Genomic DNA, 25,339 nt, shown 5'->3' with positions numbered 1-25,339 from the left:
TCAACTCTCTTAGTGTATTAACAATGTATTTAACAGAAGCTACACTATGCAACTTTTTGATAATAAATAACAAAATGTTATCAATGAGAGTGCAAAAATGAAAAATAAATATAATAATGATAATCTTCTAAACCATGCCTTTAACCAATTACATGTTGATAACCCTACAATAATGATTTGTATTTTAGAGCTGTTGGGATGAATTTTACTGGAAATTGCATACATTTGTCATTCACCCATGCATGTTACACAGATAAGTAGCTTTGGCTGATGGTAGTGTGAAGCTGAGGGCAAAAAGTTTTATAGTGTAGTTTAAAACGTTCACTGAGTTTAAAGGGAACATTGTTGCAAATTAGTTGCACCTCATCCAGCGGACACGCTTGCTGAGTGGGTATCCAGAATCAACAATTAATTGCTCATTTAAGCGCCAGTACTTGTCACCTTTGAAGAAATACATCTTCCCATTGGTCCATGTGAAAGCTGCATCAGGATTTGATGGGATGCCAGTAAACAGAAGTGAAATGGGTTTAGGATAAATGCTGAGGTCATTATAAACCATTTCATCCCACTGCCAATAGCCTGAGCCCTGAAAAAAAAAATCAGTCAATGATTTAAAGTGGTCATGAATTAGAAAATAAAACTTTCCTTGATCTTTTGACATATAAAAGGTCATTGTACTATAAAAACACACTGTACATTTTAGAAATCAACACCTTCTTGTTAATCCAAAACAGCTTTTATTGAAACCAAGCTACCAAAATGACTCATTTTGTACTTCCATGTCTTTATGATGAATACATCAACGCAAAACTGCCAGCACAGTACCTACTTCTTCATGCATGTGAGCAAGCAGCACAGTCAGGTTTGCCAAGATGACCAACATAGTATAAGTGGACCAGAGCACAATGTCTGGCCGAAGCAAGGTTATGGTGATTTCCTGAAGGAACTTCAATCTCAATGCTTTTGCTGGGAGTAGTGTGAAGCCGAGGGCAAGAAGTTACATAGTGTAGCTTAAAACGTTCACTGAGTTTAAAGGGAAAAACTGTTGCAAATTAGTTACACCTCATCCAGCAGACACACTTGCTGAGTGGGTATACAGAATAAAACAATTAATTGCTCCCAAGCTACCAAAATGATTCATTATGTACTTCCATGTCTTTAAGATGAATAAATCAGCCTGCACAATACCTACTTCTTCATGCATGTGAGCATGCAGCATGGTCATGCTCTGGGTGCGAGGAGGGGCCATGACCCTGTTTGGCTACTGTGGGCCATACCTCCTTGAGTCCTTGCCTGACAAACTGGACCAGCCACTGTGGTGTTACCAGACTAGTTCTGTTTGCCTCCAGGATGAGTACCTCCAAGATTTTGGCTAGCATGTACAGGACCTGGGGCCTCATTTATAAAGTGTGCGTACGCACAGATTTGATCTTAGAGTGTGCGTACGCTTAAATCTACACCAGCACTCATATTTATAAAGACGGTCTTTGACATGGAAAAGTGCTTACCGTCACGACAGGGTATGAGCAGATGTACGCATTTTTTATTGTCGGAGTATTGCAGGTTTTTGGAAATGTAAGCTGCTCTTGCAGCTCTCTGTTCTAAATTATGATGATTGGTGATATTTTATATTTTTAATGACATTAATTAGGAGTCGTTTACAAGGCAGAGAGCTGAAACCATTCAATTGCAAGCAAGTTTAAGATAATTTGCGATTCATAGATTTTACATCTGGGTGGTGGTGATGGCGCAGTGGATAAGACACATGCCTTTGGTGTGAGAGACCCGGGTTCGAATCCACTGTGAGACACCAATGTGTCCCTGAGCAAGACACTTAACCCCTAGTTGCTCCAGAGGCGTGCGACCTCTGACATATATAGCAATTGTAAGTCGCTTTGGATAAAAGCGTCAGCTAAATGAATAAATGTAAAGAGACGCGTACACGTGTTTTCTGTTCGTACGTCCACTCTATGAATCAAACATACACATATCTGAGAAATAATCGTAAGATCACATTTAGGATGGTTTCTGCGCAACATTTTATAAATGAGGCCCCTGGTCTTCGCGCCATCTGTAGCGGACTTGTGTCAATGTTGAATGAATGAATGATGCATTTATATAGCGCTTTATTGTGTATTGCTGTACACCCAAAGCGCTTTACAATCATGTGGGGGGGTCTCTCCTCAACCACCACCAGTGTGCAGCATCCACTTGGATGATGCGACGGCAGCCACAGGACAACGGCGCCAGTGCGCTAACCACACACCAGCTACAGGTGGAGAGGAGAGAGAGTCATAGAGCCAATCAAGTGTATGGGGATTATTAGGAGGCATGATAGAGGCCAGTGGAGGGAATTTGGCCAGGACACCGGGGTTACACCCCTACTCTTTACGAGAAGTGCCATGGGATTTTTAATGACCACAGAGAGTCAAGACCTCGGTTTAACGTCTCATCCGAAAGACGGTGCTTTTTGACAGTATAGTGTCCCCGTCACTATACCGGGGCATTAGGACCCACACAGACCACAGGGTGAGCACCCCCTGCTGGCCTCACTAACACCTCTTCCAACAGCAACCTTGTTTTCACCGGAGGTCTCCCATCCAGGTACTGACCAGGCTCAACCCTGCTTAGCTTCAGTGGGCAACCAGTCTTGGGCTGCAGGGTGATATGGCTGTGGCTATATGTTGCTTTGCTGGCAGATAATATGTGCTGCAAGCTTGGGGTTTTGGAGTTACAAATTTGGCAGGACTCCTCCAAACCATACCACAAATGTAGGTTCTGAGGACTCAGAAGGGTGTCGTACATGGCCCGAATAGTGGAGCTCAAACTTGGTATTCTTGGTAACTCGGTAACTACGTATTCTCCACATATTTGCCCATGTGATGGTCCTGCCTACAACTGGCACTCCTGACTCACTGCTTTGATCTTGTGGATCTTCTCCACCATCTTAAAGATCTCTGAGATCTCTGAGTATCTCCTCTCCTTTTTTGCGGCTTTGGACCACTGCTTGGGAGCTGATCCCCATCCAAGGCCCTGCCTGTCTGCAGACACCAAACGATCTCCTGATGTTTCAGACAGATTATGGCCTGAACTACTACCTTTGCTGCATTCCACTTTTGTCCAGAGCAGACTTGAACCATGGAGTTTTGAACAGTGTGTTCAGGTGAGTCTCTTAGCTTAAACAAAAGCCTCGCCTTCTACTGGTTTTTAACCAGGATGGTATGTGAAAAAATAATAAAGGTAAAATTTAAAGGGGACCTATTATGCAAAAATCACTTTTATAAGGTGTTTGAACACAGTTGTGTGGCCGTAGTGTATGAAAACAACCAGCCAATAATGGTAAAAAAAAATCCACCCACTCATTTTTTTATAATCCCAGTAAATCATATTAGGATTGGATTGTTGTTGTTGCTGATATGCCGGAACATCCGCTCTTGAAGCTCCACCCAACTCATTTGCATTTAAAGGGACAAACACAAAAACGGCGCGTAAAAGTGATTTTAACAAGCTATTAAAAATTATCTGTGGGGTATTTTGAGCTAAAATTTCACATACTCTGGGGACATCAGAGACTTATTTTACATCTTGTAAAAAGAGACATAATAGGTCACCTTTAAAACAAAATCTAGTGTCAGCGTTAGTTCTGGCAGGTCACGTTAGTCAAGCTTGCATCAGCTGACTCTCATCTGATCCACGTCTACCTATAGGGATGCGACACCTATCACGGCACTGTAGAATATCAGAGACTGAATCAGACAAATTTAAAATGCATCAGAACATTGAAACCTGAGGAGCTGGACTTCAGAGAGGCCCCAAGGAAACAGGACAATGTCATAAATTAGATTCTGGCACCACTAGAAGCAAGCAAACTAATCAACTTTTTCACAGAACAGCTTACAACCTTGAGAAAAAAGAACACTTATTGATAATTCCAATTCAGGAAGGAGACCGTCAAATTTGGGGCAAATAATCAAGACTGATGGTCAAAGAGATGGCCATCATGTGTTCCATGATTGAATTCACGAGCTTCCTTAGACTGACTTCTCCCCCACATAGAAGACAGTCCAAACCAACATTCCTTTGTCTAAAGAACATGCCTTCGTTCTCCATAGAACTATACAAAGACTTTCTTTTTCATATGCACATAAAATCATCCTAAAAGGACATTTCTATGCAGAACCCCATATTATGTTTGTAACCCACATATTAGACTATCATGTTTTAATCAAATATTCCTTATGTCTTTTTAATCATTATTGAATAGCTGAAGGATTCCTATACGTGTTTGGTATGTATGAGTTTGAAAAATCATGCTTTAAATGTTTCTTCCAATCAATTCTTTGTCAAATGTATCAGTCTTGTTATATAAACCATGTTCAAAAGTATACTTTGCAAGGGCCTGTAAAGTTCGGACCTCTGACTGAACTTGTTGATTTATTGATGGGGTGGAGAAACAAAGCAATACCCCGAGCAAGGACAGTATCCAATTGGTCAAGACGTCCAGATGGGACGGTCTGAAAGCCGAGTTTAAAAACTCAGGACACCATCAAACTCCCTCTTCTTCTTAAAAATGCTCTCTTACAACCTATAGTCTCTTTGCATTCCTTTATTCTTTTACTTTAATTTATTTTATTTTCCATTGTGAGTGTCGTGTACTCAGTTAAGTTTTGCCGCCACGCCTCGTCTCCGAGTTCAACTGGAGTCTGTGACCGTCTCAAAACGTCTACCAGCCACAACTCCATCGGCCTCCCAAGACGTCACTTGATGACTACTGAACTCTCAACCAATCAGACACTTCAGGGAACCCCCTGTCTGCAACGACTACGACGACAAAAGGGATTCCCTTTGCAAAGCAAGCAAGTAACACCTCCAGGTTCTAACTGAATCAGGTGCAGTTAATATAAATTTTAGCCTCATTGAGAAACTCAAAGCGAGGGTTAATTAAGTGATTGATGGTTGTTAAGGTCTATGCAATTGAACATATTGCTGTAAACTTGGGATTTCACATTTCCATTCTCTTAAACTCATCCTTTCCTTACTTTCTCTATTTCTGCAACGTGTGAATGTGTGAATGCTTGTGTTCATGTGTTAGATTAGTTTATGTCTTAGGTTTATATACAGTTGGGCAAAAAAGTATTTAGTCAGCCACCAATTGTGCAAGTTCTCCCACTTAAAAAGATGAGAGAGGCTTGTAATTTTCATCAAAGGTACACTTCAACTATGAGAGACAGAATGGGGGGAAATAATCCAGGAAATCACATTGTAGGATTTTTAATGAATTAATTGGTAAATTCCTCGGTAAAATAAGTATTTTGTCACAAGCAAGATTTCTGGCTCTCACAGACCTGTAACTTCTTCTTTAAGAGGCTCCTCTGTCCTCCACTCGTTACCTGTATTAATGGCACCTGTTTGAACTCGTTATCAGTATAAAAGACACCTGTCTACAACCTCAAACAGTCACACTCCAAACTCCACTATGGCCAAGACCAAGGAGCTGTCGAAGGACACCAGAAACAAAATTGTAGACCTGCACCAGGCTGGTAAGACTGAATCTGCAATAGGCAAGCAGCTTGGTGTGAAGAAATTAACTGTGGGAGCAATTATTAGAAAATGGAAGACATACAAGACCACTGATAATCTCCCTCGATCTGGGGCTCCACGCAAGATCCCATCTCGTGGGGTCAAAATGATAACAAGAACGGTGAGCAAAAATCCCAGAACCACACGGGGGGACCTAGTGAATGACCTGCAGAGAGCTGGGACTAAAGTAACAAAGGCTACCATCAGTAACACACTACGCCGCCAGGGACTCAAATCCTGCAGTGCCAGACGTGTCCCCCTGCTTAAGCCAGTACATGTCCGGGCCCGTCTGAAGTTTGCTAGAGAGCATTTGGATGATCCAGAAGAGGATTGGGAGAATGTCATATGGTCAGATGAAACCAAAATAGAACTTTTTGGTAAAAACTCAACTCGTCGTGTTTGGAGGAGAAAGAATGCTGAGTTGCATCCAAAGAACACCATACCTACTGCGAAGCATGGAGGTGGAAACATCATGCTTTGGGGCTGTTTTTCTGCAAAGGGACCAGGACGACTGATCCGTGTAAAGGAAAGAATGAATGGGGCCATGTATCGTGAGATTTTGAGTGAAAACCTCCTTCCATCAGCAAGGGCATTGAAGATGAAACGTGGCTGGGTCTTTCAGCATGACAATGATCCCAAACACACCCCTCGGGCAACCAATGAGTGGCTTCGTAAGAAGCATTTCAAGGTCCTTGAGTGGCCTAGCCAGTCTCCAGATCTCAACTCCATAGAAAATCTTTGGAGGGAGTTGAAAGTCCGTGTTGCCCAGCGACAGCCCCAAAACATGACTGCTCTAGAGGAGATTTGCATGGAGGAATGGGCCAAAATACCAGCAACAGTGTGTGAAAACCTTGTGAAGTCTTACAGAAAACGTTTGACCTCTGTCATTGCCAACAAAGGGTATATAACAAAGTATTGAGATGAACTTTTGTTATTGACCAAATACTTATTTTCCACCATAATGTGCAAATAAATTCATTAAAAATCCTACAATGTGATTTCCTGGATTCTTTCCCCCCATTCTGTCTCTCATAGTTGAAGTGTACCTATGATGAAAATTACAGGCCTCTCTCATCTTTTTAAGTGGGAGAACTTGCACAATTGGTGGCTGAATAAATACGTTTTTGCCCATCTGTAAATAAAATCTTATTTATATTGAAAAGAGAAGTATCTTGTGTTTTGTGCTCACAAGTTAATGTCTTAATCTGCCGATCTTGTTACTGTGCTATTTAATAGTGTTTTCACTATATTTTGGATTTTAATATCCAGTGCAGTGTTTGTTATACGGCTCGTTCAGTGAATCGCCGTAACACTGATTCTGTTCAAATCCCTATAAAATCATAAATTCCCTTTGAGCTAAATTAAACTATTTCTTTAAGTTACATATTACTATTACGTTTTTTTATTACGTTAAAGCACTCAAATATAAGGTTCTTCAGTATTATCACCAGCTTTGCGTTGCTCAATAGTTAATTACCCACCTCCATCCCCGACTCCTCCCCTTGTCAGGATTCAGCCTTCTGATTATCCTTGAATCAGACTAATTTCTAAAATGTTACATTAAAATATTGTGCTAAAATGATATCTGCAATACATTTATGTTGGTTCTGTTCTGTTTACCCTGGGGGGTTATTGCTGCTCTCCCTGCTCTTATCCATGCTAGGCTGCATGGATGCGCAGGGAGTTCTTACCCAGAACAGAACCATACCGCCAATCCAAAATGTATGCTAATTGTCAGTCATTTTTGACGATAGTGGTCCTGACAGGAGTAAATGAAATTCCATGGATAGGTTTCCTGTTAAATGGGCATGAGATCAACTTAATTCCAAGTATTTTTGAATTCACTGAATTTACTTTTTTTTTTTTTTTTTTTTTACTCACAAGACTTGTGTGCAGAACAAATTTTAGGAGAAACGAAAGGTGTGTAGTGCTGTGGGTCCCCACAACTGCAGCTAAGAACCACTGACCTAACTAGAAAATGGTAAATATGTATCAACAGGAGTGTTTGTTTATATAGAGAGAACTTTGTACAGACATGAGGGCTTAAGAATTTATAATGAATTTTTTCTTGATTTTATTTTTATTGAGCATATGTTGTGTATAGTAATGTTAAAATCTCACTATACCTTAAAAAAGAAAATTGTCTTGTTCTTCTCATAATACAAAGCAGCGTCAATGTTGGCAGGGATTCTTTTTAGTGGTTTGGGGTATCGATTGTCAAGGCGGTAATTTGTGAACCTCCAGACTTTTTCACCTGTGAAAGAGAAGGTGAGTAGAAGATCATTTTTTATACTGCAGTTAAGTACATTTGTAAATCTGTGTTTTTCCATCTTAAAAATCTCTCAATTATGACATATGCTCTCAATATTCAATGCATAAAAGTTAACACCTCCCATAACATCCGATGCACTTGTTAAATTGTAAGAATGGTACCTACGCTTATATCACTTTCTGTTTCATCCTTATCTCGAGGATAGAGGATCCCAGCAAGATCGAGTCCATATCAGTATCCAGACCAGATGGTGGACTTGCACCCAGAAACAATCTCAACACAGCCCTTTATGGTCAGTGAAGACTACAACTTTTCTTTTCCCACCTAATGCTGGTGTGTATACCATGTTCAATACTATACCATGTTTGTTTGCTTAGACCAGAGGAGAACTGATCCCCAGACTGAGCCTGATTTCTACCAAGGTTTCATTCTCCATTCTGTAACTCGATAAGAGTTTGGGTTCCTTGCCACTGTTGCCTTCTGGTTTCCTTAGTTGGGGCCTGAAAGTCACACAGCTGTTATGCAACTGAATCACATCTTGCAGAATTGACACTGTTATCATACTTACAGCTGACATCGCTGCCTTTTGTAGATGTGCTTATAGCCGAACTGAGATGTGAGTTTGATGAAATTCAGTGCTATTGATTTTAACTGAACCAACACTAAACTAACTTGATCTGAGCAATGACACTGTTGTTGAAGTAATTGAGTTTCCATAATTGATAATTGATTCTGCTGTGTTTCCTGTTTATCAACGTGAAGCAGCTTTGACACTATCTGTATTGTAGAAAGCACTATACAAATAAAGGTGACTTGACCAGAGGGATCCCAGCTACCCTTCCAAATCATCATGACCACCACAATCTGGAGTAACTCCACTCTACCAAGTTCCTAAATCCCCACCAGACATGGAGGGCGCTCTTCACCACATGATTTTTACTACACTGTGACATACAGACCTAGTTCCGAAGACACCAAAGCTGATGCCCTCTTCAAACTGCATGCACCTAATCTTCCCAAATATGACCTCATCCTTATTCTCCCATCCTCCATTTTTAAAAGCCCCATCCAGTGGGATATTGACTTCATGATCCCACTCTTCCTGTTTGTCTTCTGGACTGCACTTTTATCCCTGAATCCATATTACTGAAGCTCCTGGAATGGCTGCACTCAGTAGCTGGCTCTGGTCATCCAGGGTTATCCAAACTTTTGAGTTTGTTAGGAGAAACTACTGGTAGCAAAATCAGACTGCTGAAGTGAACATGTGAATATGTGTGGAAAATGTGTGAAATGTTTCTCCCATCTTGAAAATTCCAGCCTCTTCCTGTCCCACAATGACCATAGTCCCACACTGGCATGGACTTTGTATCCACTCTCCCCTCCAACTAAACCACAACACCTGCATTCTGGTGGCAGTGGATCAGTTTTATAAGACCTGCCATTTGATTCACTTCAAGAGGCTTCACACAGCACTGGAGATGGCAGAGGCCCTGTTCTATCATCTATCTCTGGCCTGCCAGAAGACATTGTGACAAATCAGGGCCACAGTTTATTTCTAAAGTCTTGTGCTCCTTTTCTAACCTCCTGGGGATTTCCATCAGCCTCTCCACTGTTTATTATCCCCAGACCAATGGTCATATGGAGCACACAATCCAAGAAATCTCCAGCTTCTTGAGAACCTACTATCACAGAAAGGCTCAGAACATTCTGTGACTTGCATGTACTGGACTCACCTCATTCCAGTGTATCATTCCAGCCTCCACTGTTCCCATGGTCAGGTGAACCCTCCGATGTCTCCATCATTGATCATTGGTTCAGGGAGAGTGAAAGTACACAGAACTATGATCAGCTCAAGAGGGCAGTGAGGTACACACCAGAATCATGCAGATGCCTTGCGTTCAGAAACCCCTAAATACCACCCAGGAGGTCAGGTCATCCACCACAGTACAAGATCAATCCCAAAATGCATGTCTTACGACTTAAATCATTCACTCCTTGTCCTTCTGCTTCCCCAGGGACTGGAGAAGAGAATGCCTCTCCTCCTCCAATGCTGCTCTTAGAGGATGGCATACTCTGGCATACTCTGTTCGGTCCTTTCTGGACTGTAGCCATCGCCAAGGGCTTCTCCAGTATCTTGTGAAGGGAAAAAGTGAAGGGAGTCTATGCTTATATTTGTGTCTTTCTGCTTCACTGTCTCATAACCAGGTTACCAGGGTGAGCCTGATCCAATCTGTTCCCAGGCCAGATGTTTGACTTAGGACCAGCTCTGACCACAACATAGCCATTTTCAATTGTAGCACAGATTCCAACAAACTGCCGGCCAAACTACATGCCTTTTTCCTATAATATTAATCATTTAAAGCTAAATAATATCAGTTTCAATATATTGATTGTACCATAGCTTGGAATCAACTATCAGTATTTATAATGTAATAGAAGAGAAGCTGTTTACTCACAAAAGTTTTGAAAAGAGACAGTCCATATATACATTCTCATACCTGAATAGCATAAATTGGGATGCTCATTATGGCTCATGTAGCAGGGGGTGTGGACTATCAATTATGTGAATCCATATCCCCTGCTACATCCACCATTTTCAGCATTTCGACTTCTCCCAACTTTTCTCCCAAGCTTCTCTTGTATTGCATTAATTATTGTGGTTACAATTTTCCATATATTCACATATTTTAAAATACATAAAAACCTTGTGCAGAGAATAATCATTTACCTTTAAAGAAGTATGTCTTGTTGGTTCTTGGGGAATATACAGCTGCATTCAGGTTTCCTGGCAGCCCCTTCCATAGCAAACTTATTTTTACCGGAGAGTTATGGCCCATATCTGTTATTGTCCACACATAATCCCCACTAAAAGCATACGTCTTATGTGAGGGACCTAACACACAAAAAATAACAATATTTTATAACATGTTTACAAAATGACAATATTTTATAAAGTTGCATGATATTTTTAGTCGTTGAACAAGCAAATCTACTGCATTTGTTTAACATGACTGAACTTAAGTCATGTGCACTGTTACTACAGTACGTGGTTTTCTTACCGAGCATTATAGCATCAAGTTTAGCAGTGCATGGATCTAGCATATCACCCCTGGGGAACGGGGCCATGGTAGTGGGATATGTCACGGCATGGATATCATCAGCAGTGGTTGTACTAGAGATCCTTTTACCTGAATTCATAAGGGTAATTAACATAGGCAGTCATTGGCAAATATTCAATTATTTGTTTGGATTATCTTACCATATATTGCTTGGATTCCTCTGATATCATCAATGTGCAGTCTAAAATTGGCTTGGTAACCAGTGTAGTGTGCTGCCATAAGAGCACTGCTGTACTGAGAATGCCCCAAGCCAAGAGCATGCCCGATCTCATGAGCCGCAACAATACGCAGATTGGAACCATAATACTTCCCTTCAGTCCAGAATTCATCTTCATCAAAGTGAACTATTCCTGATGGAGGGGCTTCAGCATGGGCAAGAACATGGCCTAACAAAATATTATTGTACATAAAGCTTGTGTGTCCTGAGTTTACAGTTTGCCAGGTCTTGGTTGACCTTAATAACCTTAATTGACCAAAAACATACCATATAATGTTAGATCTTATTAATGTGTAAAATGACAGGAGTAAACTAAATACATGTAAAACATGTTCTATTATTTTTTGTATTGTATCATTTTTTAGATTATAATAAATAATATAATTAACTTGGTGAGATTTACTTACCAGGACCATCAAAAGGTGAAGGACAGCCATCTCTCTTGTGAAATGAGATTCGAATATCAGCAAGTCCATGGTTAATCTCTTTAAAGCTGAGTGGGGTGACATCACTCCAGTACTTAAATGCTGAGCGTATGGCTGTCAGTGTTGCAGTTTTCCCCATGTCAGGTGTGTAGTTGTGAATGCGATATGTTAAGCTTTTCTTTCGCCAAAATCCTATGAAATAAGAAAGAGAAAAATGTAAAAAATTCCAAACAGCTGTTTTCTCCATATAAAGAGCAACCGTATTTACTTGGTTATGTCTACTATTCTGTTTTATCCTTTATTGATTATCCTTAGATTATTTATTATAATATAAACATTTCATTGTATTTATTGTTGCTGTATTTAGTTGTTTTTATTGTAAACTATCAAATGTTGTATGTTAATTATAATTACAATATTTGTGAGCTAATACAGAGAAGGTCATAGCCCATAAAATTTCTTAAAGAGTTCAAACTCAAAATGTATTTCAATTAAGCATATTAAATAGGATATTAAATACATTTTTAGTGAGACTTTCTATGAAAGCTATTTTAATAATAAATTATAAGGGTATTCTCAAGGCATTATAATACACATAATTCCTTGCACCATTTCATAAATAATCGTAACAACAGCTACATTTTATAAATTATTATTGAACAAACTGTTATGCATAATACATTATATACAACAGTTAGTTCAGGTCTGACTTGCTGAGAGGCTTTCCAGGAGTGCCAATGTTTCATCAGTATCAGTAACTGAACTTTTCACAGTGTGTATTACTCCGCTTCCAGACAGGCAGCAGTGAGGACGAAATCATGTATTAATTTTCAAATACCATTATGTTAAACTATCAATGGCAGATTTGAATCCTTGGTTTTATTAGTATTTGCACACAAGTGAAGATGGAGATACTTTTTTCGTTATTATTGTATAAAAGCAATATCAAATTAAATTATATAAAAGCTGAATCGCAGTCATGCTGATATAGAGATATATAAAACTCTTGTGATATTGATCATTTATCAGCATGATCTTATGCAATACAGACATTCAATATTTACACATTTCTGTCATGACAACTCTCGGAGGGATTGGCATGGTAAATGAACATGATGATGAACATGATGATGTTAATGTGTTTGGTCTTGGCAGAGTAGATCTGCTACGCTGCTGCTGCTTCTGCTGCAGCAGAGCACGTACCAAGACTTGGTACTGCCAATACATCAACAACATGCTGCTGTGAGCATATAAGAAATACTGCTGCAAATATATGGAATAACCCCCATATAGCATACATGAATCACCCCATAGCAGATCTATACAAGTGGAGCTGGAGAAGGGGGAGGGTTTCTGAAGTGCCCTGCTACTGCTACAGCAAGCACTAGTCATATATTTGAATGTTGAGCAGCGAGCTCATTGGCTACCAATACAAGAGAGAACTAATCAGCTGTGCCATGTGATGATGTCAATGTCAGATTGATGTCATTCATGTTCAGTGTCTGCTCTATTTTTCCCTGTTTAAATCATGACTGATAACTCTTTTAAACCAAAGCTGAACTGTCTCATACCCTCTGGCTCACAAGCGCTCGTCAATGTGAGCGTCTGTTGTTGCAGTCTCCGCTATTTTATTGGCATTGTCCTTCTCCTTAGTTTCGTTTTCTACTGTGAAAAAACAGCCCGAGACAGTGTTGACACCATGTGGGAAAACATGATTACTGCAAAATAACTTCAGTGCGCATGTGCGACCTGAGCGCACAAAGTACGCGCGGTTACAAAAAACGGGTGGTGCACGTACAGTACTGTACGCTGTCTCTCGCGTACACGTAAAAAGTGAAGTATACTTTGGCCTTTATACCTATCGGACTGCGCCATCAAGAGTTTCATGCCAGAACTTTTTTATATCAATTACATGTCAAATTCCTATTAAACTAAAGTATGGTTTGTGGGAGTGGGGGAAAGAGGGTCAGAGGGCTTCATGCCCTTTTTCTTGGTTTGGGTCACTACATGTGAACGGCCTTGACTTCAATGTGAGATTTTTCAAACTCACTGACAAGCCTTTTACATAAGAAACAACGCAATATGTTTTTGTTGATATTCCAATAAATATAGTAAATATGTCACATAGCCCATTCATGATACCACAGTGTGCCTGTGTATTCAGTTCAGTCGTGTCATTCCTTGTCTTTGCATTGTGGATTATAGCTGTCTCAGTTTGTGTTTGTTGTTCCGTGTATTTTTGCTAATGTTTCTAAATAAAATGTTTTTGCTGCAAATAGATCCTCAACTCTCTCCTTGGCATGCCATGACAATAATGCATATTTTTACAAGTTTTTCTTTTTTTTTAAAGGCACTGCACATGCACTGCAATACATTAAAAATAATCTTCATTATAATACAGACTTTAGAGAAAATGTGACCAAATTTGGTAGAGAGGTTTGACTGCATTATTAAACAATCAGTAAGTAGATGCTCACCACCAAATCTCCTGTATTTTAAAGACTTTTGGTTAAAGGGGTCCTCAACACCACACCGCGGCTGCCTCATTTTAAGAAGAGTAGCTCTGTCAAGATTTCCAGTGACTGGCAGCCCTGACACCCTCTGAAAAAGACTTTTACAAATATGACAGTACAGACGTGCACAAAAATAGATAAAAAAAGTGTCTTGAAATTGAAAATGTGTCTTCCTCAAGAATTTTGATTAAAGCAAGCCACAAAATGATTAATTTCAGAAACTGTTGCATTATCAAGAATGAATATACAGGTACATCTCAAAAAATTAGAATATCATGAAAAAGTTCATTTTTTCTTGTAACTTATTTCAAAAAGTGAAACTTTAATATATTTTAGATTCATTACATGTAAAGTAACAAGTTGTTTTAATTTTGATGATTAGAGCTTACAGCTCATGAAAGTCAAAAATCAGTATCTCAAAATATTAGAATATTTACATTTGAGTTTCAGTTAATAACTACAGAATACAGAATCAATTCCAAGAATCTTTTGTTCTTTGAAACCACAATAATGGGGAAGGCTGCTGACTTGGCAATGATCCAGAAGACGAACATTGACGCCCTCCACAAAGAGGGTAAGTCACAGAGGGTCATTACTGAAAGGTGTGGCTGTTTACAGAGTGCTGTATCAAAGCATATTAAATGCAAAGTTGACTGGAAGGAAGAATTTGGGTAGGAAAAGGTGCACAAGTAACAGGGATGACTGCAAACTTGAGAATACTGTCAAGCAAAGCTGATTCAAACACTTGTGAGAGCTTCACAAGGAGTGGACTGAAGCTGGAGTCAGTGCATCAAGAGTCACCACGCTCAGACGTCTTCAGGAAAAGGGCTACCAAGCCACTTCTGAACCAGAGACAACGTCAGAAGCGTCTTACCGGGTCTGTGGAAAAAAAGAACTGGACTGTTGCTCAGTGGTCCAAAGTCCTCTTTTCAGATGAAAGTAAATTTTGCATTTCATTTGGAAATCAAGGTCCCAGAGTCTGGAGGAAGAGTGTAGAGGCACAGAATCCATGTTGCTTGAAGTCCAGTGTGAAGTTTCCACAGTCAATGATGATTTGGGCTGCCATGTCATCTGCTGGTGTTGGTCCACTGTGTTTTCTGAAGTCCACAGTCAAAAGCCTGTTCAGTGACCATGGTGTTACTGTACTTGATTGGCCAGCAAACTCACCTGACCTGAACCCCATAGAGAATCTATAGGGTATTGTCAAGAGGAAGATGAGAGACACTAGACCCAACAATGCAAATGACCTGAAGGCCGCTATCAAAGCAACCTGGGCTTCAATTACACCTGAGCAGTGCCACAGGCTGATTGTCTCCATGCCATGCCGCATTGATGCAGTAATTCATGCAAAAGGAGGCCCAACCAAGTATTGAGTGCATAGAAATGAACATACTTTTCAGAAGCCTGACATTTCTGTTTAAGTATCCTTTTTTTATTGATCTTATGTAATATTCTAATTTTCTGAGAGAGTGAATTTTGGGTTTTCATTATCTGTAAGCCATAATCATCAAAATTTCAAGAAATAAAGGCTTGAAATATTCCACTCTATGTGTAATGAATCTATACAATATATGGGTTTCACTTTCTGAAATGAGTGACAAAAAATATTGACCTTTTTCATGATATTCTAATTTTTTGAGATGCACCTGTATACAGTATACACAAAGGGGAAGATGGGGGATGATACATTTATTTTTAAATTGCAACATATTTATGGAATGGCTGCACTCAGTAGCTGGCTCTGGTCATCCAGGGTTATCCAAACTTTTGAGTTTGTTAGGAGAAACTACTGGTAGCAAAATCAGACTGCTGAAGTGAACATGTGAATATGTGTGGAAAATGTGTGAAATGTTTCTCCCATCTTGAAAATTCCAGCCTCTTCCTGTCCCACAATGACCATAGTCCCACACTGGCATGGACTTTGTATCCACTCTCCCCTCCAACTAAACCACAACACCTGCATTCTGGTGGCAGTGGATCAGTTTTATAAGACCTGCCATTTGATTCACTTCAAGAGGCTTCACACAGCACTGGAGATGGCAGAGGCCCTGTTCTATCATCTATCTCTGGCCTGCCAGAAGACATTGTGACAAATCAGGGCCACAGTTTATTTCTAAAGTCTTGTGCTCCTTTTCTAACCTCCTGGGGATTTCCATCAGCCTCTCCACTGTTTATTATCCCCAGACCAATGGTCATATGGAGCACACAATCCAAGAAATCTCCAGCTTCTTGAGAACCTACTATCACAGAAAGGCTCAGAACATTCTGTGACTTGCATGTACTGGACTCACCTCATTCCAGTGTATCATTCCAGCCTCCACTGTTCCCATGGTCAGGTGAACCCTCCGATGTCTCCATCATTGATCATTGGTTCAGGGAGAGTGAAAGTACACAGAACTATGATCAGCTCAAGAGGGCAGTGAGGTACACACCAGAATCATGCAGATGCCTTGCGTTCAGAAACCCCTAAATACCACCCAGGAGGTCAGGTCATCCACCACAGTACAAGATCAATCCCAAAATGCATGTCTTACGACTTAAATCATTCACTCCTTGTCCTTCTGCTTCCCCAGGGACTGGAGAAGAGAATGCCTCTCCTCCTCCAATGCTGCTCTTAGAGGATGGCATACTCTGGCATACTCTGTTCGGTCCTTTCTGGACTGTAGCCATCGCCAAGGGCTTCTCCAGTATCTTGTGAAGGGAAAAAGTGAAGGGAGTCTATGCTTATATTTGTGTCTTTCTGCTTCACTGTCTCATAACCAGGTTACCAGGGTGAGCCTGATCCAATCTGTTCCCAGGCCAGATGTTTGACTTAGGACCAGCTCTGACCACAACATAGCCATTTTCAATTGTAGCACAGATTCCAACAAACTGCCGGCCAAACTACATGCCTTTTTCCTATAATATTAATCATTTAAAGCTAAATAATATCAGTTTCAATATATTGATTGTACCATAGCTTGGAATCAACTATCAGTATTTATAATGTAATAGAAGAGAAGCTGTTTACTCACAAAAGTTTTGAAAAGAGACAGTCCATATATACATTCTCATACCTGAATAGCATAAATTGGGATGCTCATTATGGCTCATGTAGCAGGGGGTGTGGACTATCAATTATGTGAATCCATATCCCCTGCTACATCCACCATTTTCAGCATTTCGACTTCTCCCAACTTTTCTCCCAAGCTTCTCTTGTATTGCATTAATTATTGTGGTTACAATTTTCCATATATTCACATATTTTAAAATACATAAAAACCTTGTGCAGAGAATAATCATTTACCTTTAAAGAAGTATGTCTTGTTGGTTCTTGGGGAATATACAGCTGCATTCAGGTTTCCTGGCAGCCCCTTCCATAGCAAACTTATTTTTACCGGAGAGTTATGGCCCATATCTGTTATTGTCCACACATAATCCCCACTAAAAGCATACGTCTTATGTGAGGGACCTAACACACAAAAAATAACAATATTTTATAACATGTTTACAAAATGACAATATTTTATAAAGTTGCATGATATTTTTAGTCGTTGAACAAGCAAATCTACTGCATTTGTTTAACATGACTGAACTTAAGTCATGTGCACTGTTACTACAGTACGTGGTTTTCTTACCGAGCATTATAGCATCAAGTTTAGCAGTGCATGGATCTAGCATATCACCCCTGGGGAACGGGGCCATGGTAGTGGGATATGTCACGGCATGGATATCATCAGCAGTGGTTGTACTAGAGATCCTTTTACCTGAATTCATAAGGGTAATTAACATAGGCAGTCATTGGCAAATATTCAATTATTTGTTTGGATTATCTTACCATATATTGCTTGGATTCCTCTGATATCATCAATGTGCAGTCTAAAATTGGCTTGGTAACCAGTGTAGTGTGCTGCCATAAGAGCACTGCTGTACTGAGAATGCCCCAAGCCAAGAGCATGCCCGATCTCATGAGCCGCAACAATACGCAGATTGGAACCATAATACTTCCCTTCAGTCCAGAATTCATCTTCATCAAAGTGAACTATTCCTGATGGAGGGGCTTCAGCATGGGCAAGAACATGGCCTAACAAAATATTATTGTACATAAAGCTTGTGTGTCCTGAGTTTACAGTTTGCCAGGTCTTGGTTGACCTTAATAACCTTAATTGACCAAAAACATACCATATAATGTTAGATCTTATTAATGTGTAAAATGACAGGAGTAAACTAAATACATGTAAAACATGTTCTATTATTTTTTGTATTGTATCATTTTTTAGATTATAATAAATAATATAATTAACTTGGTGAGATTTACTTACCAGGACCATCAAAAGGTGAAGGACAGCCATCTCTCTTGTGAAATGAGATTCGAATATCAGCAAGTCCATGGTTAATCTCTTTAAAGCTGAGTGGGGTGACATCACTCCAGTACTTAAATGCTGAGCGTATGGCTGTCAGTGTTGCAGTTTTCCCCATGTCAGGTGTGTAGTTGTGAATGCGATATGTTAAGCTTTTCTTTCGCCAAAATCCTATGAAATAAGAAAGAGAAAAATGTAAAAAATTCCAAACAGCTGTTTTCTCCATATAAAGAGCAACCGTATTTACTTGGTTATGTCTACTATTCTGTTTTATCCTTTATTGATTATCCTTAGATTATTTATTATAATATAAACATTTCATTGTATTTATTGTAGCTGTATTTAGTTGTTTTTATTGTAAACTATCAAATGTTGTATGTTAATTATAATTACAATATTTGTGAGCTAATACAGAGAAGGTCATAGCCCATAAAATTTCTTAAAGAGTTCAAACTCAAAATGTATTTCAATTAAGCATATTAAATAGGATATTAAATACATTTTTAGTGAGACTTTCTATGAAAGCTATTTTAATAATAAATTATAAGGGTATTCTCAAGGCATTATAATACACATAATTCCTTGCACCATTTCATAAATAATCGTAACAACAGCTACATTTTATAAATTATTATTGAACAAACTGTTATGCATAATACATTATATACAACAGTTAGTTCAGGTCTGACTTGCTGAGAGGCTTTCCAGGAGTGCCAATGTTTCATCAGTATCAGTAACTGAACTTTTCACAGTGTGTATTACTCCGCTTCCAGACAGGCAGCAGTGAGGACGAAATCATGTATTAATTTTCAAATACCATTATGTTAAACTATCAATGGCAGATTTGAATCCTTGGTTTTATTAGTATTTGCACACAAGTGAAGATGGAGATACTTTTTTCGTTATTATTGTATAAAAGCAATATCAAATTAAATTATATAAAAGCTGAATCGCAGTCATGCTGATATAGAGATATATAAAACTCTTGTGATATTGATCATTTATCAGCATGATCTTATGCAATACAGACATTCAATATTTACACATTTCTGTCATGACAACTCTCGGAGGGATTGGCATGGTAAATGAACATGATGATGAACATGATGATGTTAATGTGTTTGGTCTTGGCAGAGTAGATCTGCTACGCTGCTGCTGCTTCTGCTGCAGCAGAGCACGTACCAAGACTTGGTACTGCCAATACATCAACAACATGCTGCTGTGAGCATATAAGAAATACTGCTGCAAATATATGGAATAACCCCCATATAGCATACATGAATCACCCCATAGCAGATCTATACAAGTGGAGCTGGAGAAGGGGGAGGGTTTCTGAAGTGCCCTGCTACTGCTACAGCAAGCACTAGTCATATATTTGAATGTTGAGCAGCGAGCTCATTGGCTACCAATACAAGAGAGAACTAATCAGCTGTGCCATGTGATGATGTCAATGTCAGATTGATGTCATTCATGTTCAGTGTCTGCTCTATTTTTCCCTGTTTAAATCATGACTGATAACTCTTTTAAACCAAAGCTGAACTGTCTCATACCCTCTGGCTCACAAGCGCTCGTCAATGTGAGCGTCTGTTGTTGCAGTCTCCGCTATTTTATTGGCATTGTCCTTCTCCTTAGTTTCGTTTTCTACTGTGAAAAAACAGCCCGAGACAGTGTTGACACCATGTGGGAAAACATGATTACTGCAAAATAACTTCAGTGCGCATGTGCGACCTGAGCGCACAAAGTACGCGCGGTTACAAAAAACGGGTGGTGCACGTACAGTACTGTACGCTGTCTCTCGCGTACACGTAAAAAGTGAAGTATACTTTGGCCTTTATACCTATCGGACTGCGCCATCAAGAGTTTCATGCCAGAACTTTTTTATATCAATTACATGTCAAATTCCTATTAAACTAAAGTATGGTTTGTGGGAGTGGGGGAAAGAGGGTCAGAGGGCTTCATGCCCTTTTTCTTGGTTTGGGTCACTACATGTGAACGGCCTTGACTTCAATGTGAGATTTTTCAAACTCACTGACAAGCCTTTTACATAAGAAACAACGCAATATGTTTTTGTTGATATTCCAATAAATATAGTAAATATGTCACATAGCCCATTCATGATACCACAGTGTGCCTGTGTATTCAGTTCAGTCGTGTCATTCCTTGTCTTTGCATTGTGGATTATAGCTGTCTCAGTTTGTGTTTGTTGTTCCGTGTATTTTTGCTAATGTTTCTAAATAAAATGTTTTTGCTGCAAATAGATCCTCAACTCTCTCCTTGGCATGCCATGACAATAATGCATATTTTTACAAGTTTTTCTTTTTTTTTAAAGGCACTGCACATGCACTGCAATACATTAAAAATAATCTTCATTATAATACAGACTTTAGAGAAAATGTGACCAAATTTGGTAGAGAGGTTTGACTGCATTATTAAACAATCAGTAAGTAGATGCTCACCACCAAATCTCCTGTATTTTAAAGACTTTTGGTTAAAGGGGTCCTCAACACCACACCGCGGCTGCCTCATTTTAAGAAGAGTAGCTCTGTCAAGATTTCCAGTGACTGGCAGCCCTGACACCCTCTGAAAAAGACTTTTACAAATATGACAGTACAGACGTGCACAAAAATAGATAAAAAAAGTGTCTTGAAATTGAAAATGTGTCTTCCTCAAGAATTTTGATTAAAGCAAGCCACAAAATGATTAATTTCAGAAACTGTTGCATTATCAAGAATGAATATACAGGTACATCTCAAAAAATTAGAATATCATGAAAAAGTTCATTTTTTCTTGTAACTTATTTCAAAAAGTGAAACTTTAATATATTTTAGATTCATTACATGTAAAGTAACAAGTTGTTTTAATTTTGATGATTAGAGCTTACAGCTCATGAAAGTCAAAAATCAGTATCTCAAAATATTAGAATATTTACATTTGAGTTTCAGTTAATAACTACAGAATACAGAATCAATTCCAAGAATCTTTTGTTCTTTGAAACCACAATAATGGGGAAGGCTGCTGACTTGGCAATGATCCAGAAGACGAACATTGACGCCCTCCACAAAGAGGGTAAGTCACAGAGGGTCATTACTGAAAGGTGTGGCTGTTTACAGAGTGCTGTATCAAAGCATATTAAATGCAAAGTTGACTGGAAGGAAGAATTTGGGTAGGAAAAGGTGCACAAGTAACAGGGATGACTGCAAACTTGAGAATACTGTCAAGCAAAGCTGATTCAAACACTTGTGAGAGCTTCACAAGGAGTGGACTGAAGCTGGAGTCAGTGCATCAAGAGTCACCACGCTCAGACGTCTTCAGGAAAAGGGCTACCAAGCCACTTCTGAACCAGAGACAACGTCAGAAGCGTCTTACCGGGTCTGTGGAAAAAAAGAACTGGACTGTTGCTCAGTGGTCCAAAGTCCTCTTTTCAGATGAAAGTAAATTTTGCATTTCATTTGGAAATCAAGGTCCCAGAGTCTGGAGGAAGAGTGTAGAGGCACAGAATCCATGTTGCTTGAAGTCCAGTGTGAAGTTTCCACAGTCAATGATGATTTGGGCTGCCATGTCATCTGCTGGTGTTGGTCCACTGTGTTTTCTGAAGTCCACAGTCAAAAGCCTGTTCAGTGACCATGGTGTTACTGTACTTGATTGGCCAGCAAACTCACCTGACCTGAACCCCATAGAGAATCTATAGGGTATTGTCAAGAGGAAGATGAGAGACACTAGACCCAACAATGCAAATGACCTGAAGGCCGCTATCAAAGCAACCTGGGCTTCAATTACACCTGAGCAGTGCCACAGGCTGATTGTCTCCATGCCATGCCGCATTGATGCAGTAATTCATGCAAAAGGAGGCCCAACCAAGTATTGAGTGCATAGAAATGAACATACTTTTCAGAAGCCTGACATTTCTGTTTAAGTATCCTTTTTTTATTGATCTTATGTAATATTCTAATTTTCTGAGAGAGTGAATTTTGGGTTTTCATTATCTGTAAGCCATAATCATCAAAATTTCAAGAAATAAAGGCTTGAAATATTCCACTCTATGTGTAATGAATCTATACAATATATGGGTTTCACTTTCTGAAATGAGTGACAAAAAATATTGACCTTTTTCATGATATTCTAATTTTTTGAGATGCACCTGTATACAGTATACACAAAGGGGAAGATGGGGGATGATACATTTATTTTTAAATTGCAACATATTTATTTAGATACATGTTTAGTATGTGCACATATGTGCAGGATCCAATGTGTTATTAAGGGAAATAAACAGAAATGTCTATATATAGACTACATTCACTGTTACCTGAGAGCCACTTTCATAGCCCACTCATTGGAATCTCTCTGAGCTTCTGGGTTCAGTGGAGTATCTAGATATCCAAACCGCCTCAGGTATATCTATTAAATGTGAATACATGCAATGTAATAAATTATACCAATTATCCTGTAGTTGATAACTACCTAAAGGTTATGTTCAAGAAATGTTCAAGAATATTTTTTTCTTTAGGCTTTTTTTTTCTTTTACCTTCCCCCATATTAAAAATATAATGAATTAAGTTAATTAAGACATGCCTATTATAAAATGCTCATGATGTATTGTGCAATGCAATGTAATTCATAAGCCTACATTACGGTTTTATTATATTAGTAAATAGGACTAATACATTCATAGAACAAAAATTCAAGCTTGACCCCAAAAATAAAGGAGTTTGGCCAAAAAATCTAATAATAAGAGGCACTGACCAGTAACCACTGCATGCCGACTGAATTGAGTTCTGATGTTTGCTTCTAGAGAGCGCTGGTCTGACATAATATTATTTTGGACTGTCTCAATATTCTTTCAACAATATTCTTTCTCAATATTCTTTCAACTTTAAGATTAATTTAGAATTCTTGTGTTTGGCATTCTTGAGCCTATTGTTTTTAGTGTTTAGAGTTTAGAGTCTTCTGTTTGATGGATCAGGATTCAATTAACCATGGTTTTACCACAAATAAAACCAAAAAAACATGGTTACTATAGTTAAACCATGGTAACTACAAATTAACCATGGTTTTGCTACACTAAACATAGTTTAACCATGGTATCTGTAGTATAACTGTGGTTATACAAAAGGTAGCTAATCAATACGCCAAAAAACTACACTTTTTTCTACACTTTTACAACAATAAAACCATTTTCGTAAGGGTCATGTAACCAAACAGTACAACTCTAAGGTTAGTTTATTGATACTTTGTAGAATTTCAACGGTACATTTATAGCAAAACCTAAAACGTAGCATAAAAGTAAGTTTACATTAAATCACGTTAATTTTACCTGCGCCTCTGTGAACTCTCGTCTTCTGCTCGTCTCTGTAGATGACCATACACGCAGAACAGCAGTCAGAAATATTGTATATTGCATCCACTTAGCCATAATCCCAGTCTGCACAGAGCTCCAGTGGTTTGATGTCTAAAGAAGAAATTATTTGTAGATCAGTGGACGTAAGTAAAGCGCGCAGTCGTGTCTTGTGGTTTTAAATCGAGCGCAGAGAAAGTCAAAAGAAATGATTCATTTCCTCCTGCAGGTCACAAGAAAGAGGCTCTGATCCAAGAAAGAAATACACCACGCATCATGTGTGCCGCGCACGCAACTTTCAGACACCGCTTTCTTCTCTTCTTTATACTTAATTTTAGGCAGGTTTCTATGGTGTCATTTTAATGACAAATGTCGAGAGCGCATTATTTTAAAGCGACTTTGCATCCATAATGCGCGAGCAAGAATCTCTCCACTCGCAGACTGATTTCTCGCTCTCGAGCGCACAAAACTGGACTTGCACTCTCAAACACAAAGTGTTTGGTTGAGAATGGGCTCTGCTCTCTCACAGTATTGCATGTGCGCTCAAACTTTGCCCTCGCATCAGTTAAGCAATTAGCCAATTTCTATCTTTCATTATTTAATAGTTAGGCTAAATATGCATTAATTAGATTATATGTCTGATTTAGCCCAAGGCAAGCCATTCTGCTGTTCGTAAGGGGCGTATTGTGTTTAATTCATTGTACTGAGTACTAATTAATTGTATAATCATACAACTTATTTAAATAGATTGGTTGAAATCTGAGTGAGTGTCACTTCAATAAGATTCCAGTAATAATATTACAGTTACCATCCATAAAACAGCTTAGTTAGTTACTTTTGATGCCTCAACCCGGCTGATTTAAAATCCAGCAATCAAATAAATCCTAGATTTATTTTCATAATTTTCACGACTGGCACATGGATGTGATGTCCCCAGTGCAGCAGACAAGCTTGGAATATGGAAAAGCTTATATTCAGCAGATAGAAATATTGCATCATATTGATTTGGTCAGGAAAAAAAGATGATCTGAACACTGTTGTCTAAAATGTGGCTTTACTTTACATCCCACCCACATCCCTCTGATCAGCATGTGGTACATTATATTACTATAATTAAAAATCTTTTGGAAAATTAAGTTTCTTACAAACTTATGTGATTTGATAAAATACATAATGAAATATAATCGTATATGGGTAACTTAGAAATTACAATTAGCTTCAAGCTACACATTAATGAGATTTATACAACACTTCTACTTGAATGTCACTATCAATCACTATTTATCAATCAATGTTTGTAATAACTTCTGACTGCGATCCAATGTGGATTTTGGTCAAATGATGAGGCAGAAATATGTTGTTAGTAACATTCTATTTTATGTGGAAGACGCACAGTTAGAACTTATGTGGGCATAAAGAAAACGTAATGTAACTAGTAGCGTAACTAATTACTGTTGCCAGAAAGTAATAAGAAAAGTAATAATATTAGGAATAATGAGTAATATATTACATTCTTTGAGTAACTAGCCCAACACTGT

The 25,339-nt window shown here is 38.8% G+C and overlaps 1 protein-coding gene across 1 annotated transcript; it reads right to left on the bottom strand.

Moving 5' to 3' along the window:
• Positions 1 to 352: 352 nt before the first annotated feature.
• Positions 353 to 23,879, bottom strand: LOC306855456 (matrix metalloproteinase-19-like; the record flags this gene model as incomplete). Its single annotated transcript, XM_079394193.1, has 9 exons — positions 353 to 586; positions 7,707 to 7,834; positions 17,413 to 17,577; positions 17,744 to 17,872; positions 17,944 to 18,189; positions 18,428 to 18,637; positions 20,923 to 21,056; positions 22,773 to 22,864; positions 23,781 to 23,879. The coding sequence occupies 9 exons, from the start codon at positions 23,877 to 23,879 to the stop codon at positions 353 to 355; spliced, it is 1,437 nt and encodes a 478-aa protein (XP_079250319.1).
• Between the last annotated feature and the right edge of the window lie 1,460 nt (positions 23,880 to 25,339).

Source organism: Barbus barbus (genome assembly GCF_936440315.1).
Source record: "Barbus barbus genome assembly, chromosome: 35".
NCBI classification, from domain to species: Eukaryota; Metazoa; Chordata; class Actinopteri; order Cypriniformes; family Cyprinidae; genus Barbus; species Barbus barbus.
This window is presented reverse-complemented; position numbering and strand designations above follow the sequence as displayed.